Source organism: Protomyctophum bolini, assembly GCF_963924005.1.
Source record: "Protomyctophum bolini genome assembly, chromosome: 20".
NCBI lineage: Eukaryota > Metazoa > Chordata > Actinopteri > Myctophiformes > Myctophidae > Protomyctophum > Protomyctophum bolini.
In genome coordinates this window covers 8,795,161-8,807,478 of record NC_137881.1, presented here as the reverse complement: position 1 = coordinate 8,807,478, position 12,318 = coordinate 8,795,161, and the positions used below count along the sequence as shown (strand labels likewise).

Sequence of the window (12,318 nt, the reverse complement as noted above, 5' to 3'; positions counted from 1 at the left end):
AGCATAATAGTATAGGCTCAGAATGACACAAATACTACACTTCACAGTAAATTGTTCTTCTAAATATATGTATTGATACGCTAAACCGAGCACACGTTATAAATTAAATACGGTCAAATCATTGCAGACTATTACTATTCAGTTAATTGCAGCAAGCATGTTGTTGTTCCAAGTTGGAACATTTGGACAAAGGTCCATTGATTTATTATGTTGTTTTAAAAAGTTGGCCTAGATTGGCTTTTGGAGATTTGTTTAGAATCGGTGTACGATTCAATGTAAAGGCATACATCTATGATAGATGGACAATCAGTTTGGTTGTTTTGATCATCATGCTCTGCACTGCTTGTGTTTTAATTAATGGTTCGCTGATGTTATTAAACACACACGTTCAGGGGGGGGGGGGGGTTGTTTGTTTTTGACCTGCTTATGAGATTGTGAGTATTTAGGCCTGGTCCATCTGGCCCCCGGGTGCGCGTGTCCGTGCCCGTGAAAGCCGCTACTGTCTCTTTAAATTTACCCAGGAGCCCCTTAAGGAGCCCCAGGGGCCCCTAGTACGGCTCCCCACCCTGAAGACAAGCAGAGCCTTAAAATACATTACTGGAGAGAGGCCCGCTTAGAAAACCAACCTCCACACAAACAAGAAGAGCCCCACACCCGCGGACCCCGGACGTACACGGACAAGGAGAGCGACTGAGAGACCCGCGGTGTGTCGATCCATATGAAAAGTTAAGTTGGCTCCAGAGGAGCGGGGCGGCTGGGCTGGCTGGCTGGCTGGGCTGGGGGGGACGAGAGGGGCACATACAACACAGCACGGTGTGGTGTGGTGGGGACGGTCCACCAGTCCGCCTGCCTGCTGCGAAACGCATGCAAGGCTAGTATAGCCCCGCCGAATGTTCCTTCCAACATGCTCTCCCCGCTCGCCGCCGCTGCTCTGTGAAGGCGAATTGAAGGCGCAATCAAACACAGTGAGCCGCTGCTCGCCCAGGATATGGAAGAGAAAGAGACGGGGGACACTAGCAGCGAGCCCGTGGACCCACAGTGTGCTGAGCAGACAGATCTGGTCTCATTAATAATAAGCGGAGAGGAGGAAGCGACGCAAGAGGAGATTGACTTGGGACACTGTTCAGCAGGAGGTAAAGAATACTGTGTAAAAATACATGTGCGTGTTTTTCTTTTGTTTTTTTTGGGAGCCCGGAGTCGGTGTCAAAGCCACGACGACCGCCCGACAGCCATTGTCACAGAGTTAATCCGTGTCATGGACAATGGCATGTAACAGCATGGCCCCTTGTCTCAGTGGCTCCTATAAACAAAGGGTAAATAGCGTGCTGGCAGGCTGACTGTGATGCACAGTCGCCACCCAGCGGAAACCAGCGGCGAGTCCCCGCCCCTTGGCTACAATGTACGCGGAAACAGTCAGAATATACTAAGAAGAACTAAATTATTGCACATCTCAACATGTCTATACACATCTAATTCTCTAACTATTTCTTCCTTGATTAATTGTAACGCTATTGAAGTATGCATTAATTGGCAGGTTATTACACTGTTAATACAGTGCATTGACAATCCTGTGAGTGTTTTGGTCAGATGTGTAGGCTACTGTGCCCTGAGGATGTGGACACATCACACATGTTTACAAACTGCCGTATATCAACATTGCCTGTTGTTTCCCTTGTCCCACAGAGGAGGAAGGTCTCACCAATGGCCACGTGGAGGATGACTCCCATGGTGACATGGTCACGCCCATCAGCTCTCCACAGACCAGCTACTGGAGCGTCACAGAGGACCCCGACCAGCCCCTGCTCCTGTCCGCCATCGCCGGGCCCTCGGGCCGCAAGCCCAGGGTCCAGCGAGCGTCGCGGCCGGGCCTCAGCCGCATCCCGGGCCGCGACCACCGCCGCTACTACCACGAGTACTGGCGGAGCGAGTACCTGATGGACTTTGACCCGCACCGCCACGGCATGATCTGCATGGTGTGCGGCAGCTCCCTGGCCACCCTCAAGCTCAGCACCATCAAGAGGCACATCAGGCAGAAGCACCCGGACTCGTTGCTGTGGAGCACCGCCGACAAGGAGGTGATCCGCTCGGGCTGGGAGAGCCACCTGAGCCTGGAGGGGGGCCAGAGGCCGTTCGGCTCCCCCACGGACGAGCCCCCTCCTCTGACGGAAGACAAACTGCTAGACTCTGCCCAGGACCCCACTGGTGGGTATAGGCCAGTCATTCTCAATCTCTCTCTCTCTCTCTCTCTCTCTCTCTCTCTCTCTCTTTTTTACTTAAAAACTTTATCCCACGATTTTGTAACCCATTTTTCACCCAAAGTGCGGCCCGTGGGCCAAATGTGGCCCTGGGACATATCTGAATAGAGGGTATGCACATGGATAAAGTGAGTGGCAAGTCAAGTGGTAAAGTGAGTTTACCGTTGTTTAACACATTCAGATAGGACCTTTCTGTTTGGATGTATGGGTATTATCATATTATGGCTCCCTTTTGAAAAAGGTTTGGACCCCCCCTGGCCTAAACTGTAATCCTGGGCGCTACTCTACCTCTGCCAACCTGGGGCGGGGCCCCGAATTGAGCTCATGCTTCCTTCGATGCATGAGGAGTGAGCAGGAGGCCGCTTCTTTCTTATCACCTGACAGGGGGCGTTTCCCCAGGAGGAAGTAATGTGTGGAAGGAACATGTTATTCCAACCAGTTCCTTTCCAGTTCCTTTCCCTCACCAGGGGGAGGCAGTATAGATACCAGGATTACTGCATGTTTACTGTTTACTGCATGTTTAATGTTAGGCCAGATGCCCATTTAACGTCACGTTTTATCTCGGAGACGCCGAATAGACTGTAAAGACCGTACGTGAACCTTTTGGTTCTCCTAAATCTCAGTAATTTAGCTGGAGACCCCCATAGAAAACATCCAAGGACTTCTGAGGGTCCCCAGACCCCACATTGAGAAACAGTGGGTATAGGGCGGCCTTGTGGGGGAGGCAGCTTAGCTATTGATAGGCGGGGAATTTTCAGCATCTCACACTTGGTGGCAGTATGAGGCTACCTCATGATAAGATGGTGCCTGAGGAGGGCTGTCTGTGTGCCATTATGTGGGAGAGGACGATGACTCAGTGCTCCAGTGCTGATGTGTAGGGGTGGGAGGGATGCAGCCTGGACGTTAAGGTAGACTCTTTACACATAAATGGCACATAAAACAGTTATATCATCACATCACCATACAAATATATGATTACTTGTATACACTATGAATTAATTTGATATTCAGCTATATATTTACTAAGATGATATTGTTTCTTTTCTATGTACATTTTGGGGGGGTTTTCCTTTGCCTTTATTTCGATGGAACAGTGGAGATTGACAGGAAACGGGAGATATTGTCAGGGGGGGTCTGTCCACTGGGCCTGGGACTCGCTGTCCGGCTGCCCCAGAGCCTATTATGTGGTAGTATGTGCCTTAACCCATTTTGGGCGGGTATCCCTTTTGGTGTTAGCATTATGTTATGCTTTAGCTATTTAAAAATAACAGATCTACAAGCTCATACGAGCTTGTAGGTCTGCTATTTTTGGAAAATCGAACGACTAACATAGAAACATAGCTTTTTTAGAATCTGATCTCAGGTCAAAATGGGTTAACCACTCAGCCATCGGCAGCCCCATAATATTGTTTTTTAAAAGGGTTTCAAATGGGGGGGGGGGGGGGGACTGTATTTCCACTTAAATTCTAAGATGTGATAAGAGAATAATGCTGCTGACACAGTCCCCTCATAACAGCTACGCTCAAGAAGCATATTTTGTTTTCTTGCTTCCCAGAGTAAAGACACAAGTTAGCAGCCTGTAACATTTTTTATGTCACGAATTAGAGTAGAGGTTAGCTTGCCTCTGGCTTGGCTGCGTGCTTCAACAAACAAACACAGTTTGCAGTGTTCACACTGCAAGTCTGTGGATTGGGGCATGTGTTCTTCAGGGGGTAAATCTGGGGGAGAGAGGATGAACCTCCATGTGTGTTAAGCTCCCCCAGTGAAACTCCTCACTGTCAGGTTTTAAGAAGGTATTGACTCCATGTGTATCAGAGGAGACATGTACCGGTAGTATCAGCTCAGTGGCCTTAAGTTGTGAGTCCACCATGAGATTGGGAGGTCGACGTTCAATCGGTGCCGTGTCATTAGTCCGACGGCTCATTATTCAGTTGGTCCGACTTGCGCAGAATTACTAACCCTAACCGCACGTGAAGCCACGTAGTCGGTGTAATGGCCATAGTTATGGGCAGTCCACGTTCGACCCCCGGCCGAGTCATACCAAAGACTACCCAATGCCCCTCTGCTTGGCACTCATCATGGGGGTAAGTCCCTGCTTTATACTGTACTAGCGTCATGTCCAGGGGATGTATTTGTACATCACGCTATAGTCACGCAAAGGACACAGGAGATACTGTAGACCCTGAACTATGGACCACATGGCTCGGGAACTGTTGCTTCTCAAGGCTATTTACACCCTTTCCTGGGACAACAGTTGGGGTTGGTCACAACAGGAACCACAGCACACAGAGGAAATTAACTGCTAACTTTGGGAAAAGGCAAAAATGCAAAAACAAAAAGGGAAATGAAAAGGGAAACCGTTTCACATTAGAGAAACTAACAATGAATAAAGTTTGGCAAAAAAAAGGGAAACACAATCACTATAACATTTCATTTTTTGAATAAAAGAAACATGTATAGCGACTGTGTTGCAGGTGCCACATTGTAAGTCATACAGGCTTTTGTGTATAATTTGACTACCGGTATATTCAAATGATGTGCTGCCCTCGCTTCTCTGCAGAGCACCTCCTAGACGCCATGACTCCCCAGCACCACCCACAGCCTCCCAGCATGTCCCCCGCCTCCATGGTGGGAGCTGGGGAGGACCACCCCCCGCAGCCCCACGAGGAGGAGGCCCCGCCGGGCCCCTCCGCCCAGACCCTGGAGCGCTACCTGAACGACTCGCTGCACGCCTGGTTCCGCCAGGAGTTCCTGATGGAGTACGAAGCCGAGCCGGGACGCCTGGTGTGCATGGTGTGTGGCGCCCAGCTGCCCTCGCTTCACCTGGACCACATCAAGAGCCACGTGCTGGACACCCACCCCAACTCTCTGGTGTACAGCTCAGAGGAGAAGCACTGCATCCTGCAGGCCTGGGCCCAGACTCACGGTGAGATACGGGACAGGGTAGCAATTTATTCAAAGATTGAATCAAAAATGGTCAATTTGAGAGGAATGTCATTATAGGTGAATGTTTACATGCTATCTACACGATGTGTTGACATGTTCAGTACACTACATATTACAAGAATATGTACAGAATGATAGAAACGATGTTCCATGACATCTGTATGATATCTGCTCGTACTAATCTTGATCAATTCCCCATATCAGAAGAATCGGACGACTTCATCAAGTCAGAGTCCAACACCAAAGACACCGGCGACGCTGGGGTGCACCTTTATCCTGCTCTTAACGACATGGAGGCCCTCCGGATGAACTCTGCCCTGCACCCGCTGGGGGAAGACGGCGCCTTAACTCAGGACACTGGTCTTATAGGCGAGGACGGCATGACCGGCATCAGACCCGCGGAACAGGGACCCCAGCCTCTCCGCAAACTGAAATCTCCCAAACCCAGGAAGAGGCGCCTGCTCGGAGGCAACCCCTGGCGGCTGCGCCTGGACTATATGGTGGCGTACGGACCTCAGGGCCGCGGGACCTATTGCATGGTCTGTTCCCAGGTCCTGCCCGAGGCCAAGGTCTGCACCTTCCGCACCCACATCCAGAATATTCACCCGGAGACCATCACCCTGACTAGGCAAGAAAGGGAGGCCATGGCCGCGGCCTGGACCAAATATTACCCTGCAGACGGCACACAGATCAAACAAGGTAAGAACGGGTAGAAGGGCTGTCCCCTCACACAGTCGAATAATCAGTTTGCCTTACTCAATCAAAGACTGACTTTGTTAGTTGGTTACTCTATTTGTATGCTTTTTTTCCATGCTGAATAAATCATTTGTGTTGTATTTTATTTATATCTTTATTACGAGCACATCTCTTGTAGCACATCTGTCAGTCTACAAGCTGTAAACACTACACTACAGCTTGTGGGGAAGGGCTGTAAACAGCTTGTAGACTGGCGATTTAATAATTTCCAAAATTCTGAATTTAGAAAATGTGCCCAAAATAGGGACACCAGGTATAATATGATTATATAACTAATTAGTAAACATTCCTACAGACCATTATTTATTAGTCAACTAAGATTATATTTAGTCGAAGACAGCCCTACCTGGTAGCATTTTAACAGCTCAATGCTACTAGGTACTATTTTCCGAGTTTGAAGATAGAAGAATGTGATTTAGCTGCATGTGACAGAAAGAGGGCAGCTTTGCCCAGGGCCATTCTTAACTGTTGGCCTAGTAAATGAGCAAGTGTGTGAAACTAAAGGGATCTTTACTTGATTCAGCTGTTAACAGTAGTGGTCCCTGATAACACTCGCCCTTCCCCACGTTCGCAGAGGTCACCCAGAGTGAAACCGCAGCTTTTGACGCAGCAGGAGAGATTAAGGAGCAGAGCTCCCAAAACGCAGAGACACCCGGCAAAATGGTGAAAAGGGAGGAGGGGGAGGAGGAGGATAGTGCGAGTGGAGAAAGGGGCAAAGCGAAGGAAGGGGCCGCCGCGCCGGCACGCCACAGCCACTACCCCGGGAAAGACCAGCGACGCAACTACCAGGTCCGCTGGCGCATGGAGTTCCTCATGGACTACGACTGCCGCCGACATGGGCTCATCTGCATGGTGTGTGGGGCCACCCTGGCCACGCTGAAGGTCAGCACCATCAAGAGGCACATCCAGCAGGTCCACCCCCATTCCCTGTATTTTGGCCCAGATGAGAAGCAGCAAGCTCTGCAGAGCTACAACCAGACCGCCCTGCACTTCATCCACTCAGACGACTGCTTCTCCTCCCATGACCACGGGTATACTGCGCCAGAACAGACCCTGGGGCAATTGGAGCAGACCCTGGGGCAATTGGAGCAGACCCTGGGGCAGACCATGGGGCAATTGTGTGCTGCACCGGAGCAGACCCCGGGGCAATTGTACAATTCTGCACCGGGGGAGACACCGGAGCAATTTGGCACTTAAGTTGACACTGTTGTTTTCGGCGAGTGATGCCATCGTATGATGCCGTTTAAATTAGGCTTTAGGAGGTGGCAGGCCTCTCTTGCTCCCTTCTGTGGCTCCTGCTCAGAAATGACCGTGCTTGGTCTGTCTTGATCCGAGCGTGTTGCTGAGGCACAGGCCAAGTGAGATGTTGAGCAGCGCCTCTCAACCTGTTTTGTTACTGCAATCTGAATTTAGCATTGTGGAATGTATCGTAGCTGTCAGGCAGAAACCTTACTTTTCAGGACATAACCTGTGTTCCAAATATGGATCTAATGTACCGTAGTTATTTCAAGCTCTTGTTAATACCGTACTTTTCATTGGTTAAATGTTTATAATACCCACAATCAAACTTAACCACTTACAACCTGCCGTCCTGCCGAGCATTTTCAAAAATGGAGAAAATGGCAGATTCACAAGCTCATACATTGTGAGCATGTAGATTGGCTATTGTCTCTACTTTTGCATGCCGTTGTCATACAATGAAGTATAAAATTGGGGGTTCATTTATGAAAATACAAACAATTATATTAAATATTGAGAAAAACGGTTTCTGCCCGACAGCGATGATTAAAATAATATAGTTATATTAATGTACACTTTTTTTTTTTTTTTACTGACACACTGGTTGAGTTACATTGCTCTAGACTAGAGCATTGTAGGCTAGCTGAAGGTAGCTGAAGGTAAAGTTAATCTCAAGCCATCCAGGTTATACCTACGATCTTTTCAGGTTCTTGTGTAGGGGAGACGAACACAGGTGGGTTGATTGTGACCAAGGCCTGCAAGTCTGAACGTTCTCAGGAACTTAGAACAAGAGGCGTTTGGCAAGGCCGACGTGATGTTTGGTTTAAGACGAGTCTGAAGGCAACGCAGCACTTTTTGTCCACAAAAGAAAAAGACTAAATCCTTAGCTTTCCTTCTGTGTAGAGATAATTGAATGAAAGTGTGTTTTTGAAGTTTTATTGCTTAAGACAATGAATGCCACAATGCAGCTGGTGATTTAAACTCTTCATTTTAATCTTTGTTTACAACAGGGGAAACGGCCTTCCCTTTATTTTCATGCGTTTGAATGAGGTAATTTGTCGGTGTGTAATATGCACCATGCCATGGTTGTTGCTACACTGGCCTGCATCCATTCCCAACTGTCATAGTTCATCCTAGCTAAAAGCTGGCACAAGAAATCTATGTAAATATGTGGACATTTGTAATATTTCTTTCTTTAATACATGCACTTTTATGCATCCTGGTTTATACAAAAGTTTGTAGCTATGCCCAACTTTTCTACTTTGTTGAAGAAGTGATGCCAGATGCCGTTTTGCATGGAACTCTACATTCGTGCACGATTGTCAGGACGTTCGTCGCTCACGGCTGGATTAACAGTTCGCTGGGTTTTTCATTTCACGTTAATCACAGTGAAACCATTTATTCAGTTTCATTTTGTTTTGTCAGCAGTTTACATGCTATGTATCTGTCTCACCCATTGTTCCAAATGTTATGCAACAAAACAAGAATACCTTCAAAATGACTTAAATGACCACTTTCTGCCAAATAACTTGGCCGCAGAAGTTTGACTTATTCACTCGACAAAATGCACAACTCAGGGATTAGCCGTTTTCTGTTCCTACTCTCATTCAAGGATCCTTTCTTTAAGTAACAGTTATAGGCTGTTGATAATGTTCTAAAAGCTGTTGGATTGAAACATCAAATTGAATATGAAATTTACCCTGGGACATTAACAGGAAAATCACTGTAATTTGCGTGTGTCCAAACTGCATCTTTTGAGACTGAGAAGTGTTTTTTTTTACATAGTAAAAAAAAAAAGACTGCCCAGTGCCCACACAAATCCTCTTCTAAAAAAAGGTGCTCTACCACACTGTGCCAGTAGAAGTAAGAAATGGAGTATGCAGTCTAAGAAATAATGGCTCTTGTATCAGACTCTTAAAATATTTTCTAACCAGCACTTAATTTAAAACCTGAAGTAAATTACAGCTGAATGAACGATTAAAATAGTTTGCTACAATTTGAACATGTTCACTTTTGTGCATACATGCTGTTTGAAAGTGTCTGGTGGGGAGGCACGTTAAAAACATCCCCAAGGAGGTACTTGTCACATAAGTAACTTACACAGGATGAGATGTGATGGCTCCTAGTTCATTGTCGGATCGTCACTCCTTTACTTATTTCCGCTCATGCTTTTCAGTTATCTACTTGCGCTTATTTGTCACGATCCTGTACATGGTGAAGCATTTCATGACATAAGCATTTTCTCCTCAATGATCCCTGTAATAAACAACAGATTGAGCTTGTATGTGTGCCGTATATACATTTGTATCTCTGTGTGCGGACCGCGGTGAGGTTTTGTACTGTATAGGGCAGAACTGGAATGCCCCCTAAAATACTCATGTCAGCACTTGTCCTGGGGGACACATGGAGTTCGGGGCTCGTCCACAAAACCCTGGTCCCCCGATATTCATTATTAAAGGAGAATTTCATGCTAGAATGCTTTCTTACCTTTATTTGTAGTTGTTACGTCCCCACCAAAGAGGTCCAGGTGTTATTTTTGTGCAAAAACTCCTTATTGGCTATTCCCCCGACCATAAGCCCTAAATGAATTGCATTGAATGGGGCTATGTCCATCGAAATAAGTAGTAAAGTGTGCCGCTTGGGATATTATTTACACTATGAAGAGAGGATATATAAAAATAAAAAAAAAGATTGAGCGATGGAAATGAGCGAATTAGCACAACACCCCATAGCCCCATTCAATTCCCATTCAATGCAATGCAATTTATTTAGGGCTTATGGTAGGGGAATAAGGAGGCTTTGCACAAAATAACACCTGGACCTCTTTGGTGAGGACGTAACTACTACAAATAAAGGTAAGAAAGCCTTCCAGCATGGAATTCTCCTTTAAGGAATAGTGTATGAACTATGGAATCTGAGGATCCTTGTTAGACTGGCAATCTAACAACCCATCCCCCTTTGCTTTACCCATGCCCAATGAAATGTTAAGAGGAATATTTCCATATTTATCCATGGACCACTGATTCTATTACGCAACAACACGTATGCACGAATTGAGTTGTCATGTCTACAGCTGACCTTTAATAGTTCATGATTTTTTCAACATGGTGGCTATCTAAAATTAGAACGTGTTAATCCTCTACTGAATATTCTACCATTCCAGTCGTGCAACTGGCAGCAGACATGCAACTCAAATCTTATTTGAATACATAATCTCAGGGCGCTGTGGTGGCTCAGTCAGTCGCCAGATGTGTCACATGATCGCTGTCAGCAGAAAGTTCAGAATGGTTCTTTCAGGTGATTGAAAAAAGAACCTGCAATATTATGTTCCAATGGATACAAAGTAGTAATTTAGTAACATGCTCTTGTTAATATTTTTCATTGGTAACTGGTTAGTATTTATTATAAAATCCAGACTTAACCACGTTCAACTGGCATCCCCATTTTGTCATTATAGGCAAATATAGCCTATCTACAAGCTCACAAGTTCATAGTGCGATCATGCACTATGAACTTGTAGATTGGTTACTTCTGCTACTTTTGCGCGAAACACTAAGGCGACGATAACATTCAGGAGCAGCAATCAGCAATTTGGACCTCATGACCTCTTATGTTAAACCATGGCACCAGGGCCTATAGTCTTCCTAAGGTTTCACTCTGTAGTTACAGTGATGTGTTCAGGTGGAACTTGGGAAGGCCTCCCACACACATCTAATGTCCTTTCTTTTTCCTGTCTCTCGACTGTAATATCTAATAAAAAAAAAGGTGTACAAATTTTATTTAATACATTTACAACTAGAAAGGTGTAATTCTGGGGAAATTGCAAGTGTGGTTGCACAGACGTGAGTCGCCGGTTAATCGATTCTTTGATATATACTTTAACGTGAAACATCATGGCTTAGAAATACTGAGGTTTCACTTATCTTGCCCAGTTAAGTGCACTGGAGGGAACAAAACACAAAACCATAGGTCCTTTGACATGTTTTTATTAATTTCACTTTGACATCAGTACAGGGACCACATAGGGTTTTTTTCTTATTTTTTTTCCTTGCAACACCTTTCCAAAAGCTCCAAAATATGAACTAAAGGTCATAGCTAACAAACAGAGCTCAGATGTTAGTGAAACACGTCTACATACCATTAGAGAATCGAAAAGCGAAATGAAATAAAACCTTGCCAAAAAGGAAGAAAAAATACAAAAAAAATAAAGCCATTCCCTCCACACACGCCCTATACCCTAAGAAAACAGAGGGCCCCAACAAGTAAAGGGAAATACAAAGCAAACATGCTCTGAAGGAAACAAGATTAAAATGTGCATGTTGACTTCATAGTATATATTACACTCTGAAGAAATAATTAATCTAAGAAACTGTATCTAAAGAAAGAGGTTTTGTAGTAGTACTAGTCTATCTCAAAACATAAGTAGCATAGTGTAAAGTAACATAGCCTTCATTTGAACAAAGGTTTCACTGTTGGTGGCGTGTCTGAACAGCTGGATTGCCAGAACACTCCAGTTTTCACACCACACACACATCGGAGGGGAAATGTTCCGGCATCACAAGGACACTGGTTTACCTGACATGAGATATGCTCAACTGTACATGTGTGCGTGTGGCCGCACATTAAAATCAACCCCCCGTAACAAACATGTATCAACAGCTTGGCATACACAGCGAACAACACGTCGTGAATCCATGTCGCTTGAGTTTTAAGCCTAATTGAGACTTTGTTGTACAGAGTGATGACTCATCACTGATGAGTTACCCCTTTAAAACTTGAAATCGGGTATTTTCGTTGGGCCATATATGACGAGGTATAAGTTAGGCTGAACTTTGTTAAGTGCCACAACAGGTGGGGGGACACAGACAAGACACATGCACGGGAGATCCACCAGGTATTGCCGACACATCTGTGAAGCAAATTCTCACCAAAGGACACAAGGTGCCACGACAGACATACAGCGGATGGCATGCATGAGGAGGAAATAGGAATGTCCTACCAATGTTGCAGACAGTGAAGACATTCAGCAGTTAGACAGAGTAGTAAGAGTAGATACTGCATTAAGAGGCAATGAGGGAACGATCACAGCCGATCCTTCCTAGTGTTGGCCATTCAATGTCAG

General features: G+C 45.8%; 1 protein-coding gene across 1 annotated transcript; it reads left to right on the top strand.

The window, feature by feature from the left end:
• The first annotated feature begins 705 nt into the window (after nucleotides 1-705).
• zfta (zinc finger translocation associated) lies at nucleotides 706-9,500 on the top strand. The gene is made up of 5 exons (XM_080792121.1): nucleotides 706-1,133; nucleotides 1,684-2,202; nucleotides 4,816-5,181; nucleotides 5,406-5,900; nucleotides 6,532-9,500. The coding sequence occupies exons 1-5, from the start codon at nucleotides 989-991 to the stop codon at nucleotides 7,152-7,154; spliced, it is 2,148 nt and encodes a 715-aa protein (XP_080648247.1). The 5' UTR covers nucleotides 706-988; the 3' UTR covers nucleotides 7,155-9,500.
• The last annotated feature ends 2,818 nt before the right edge of the window (nucleotides 9,501-12,318 follow it).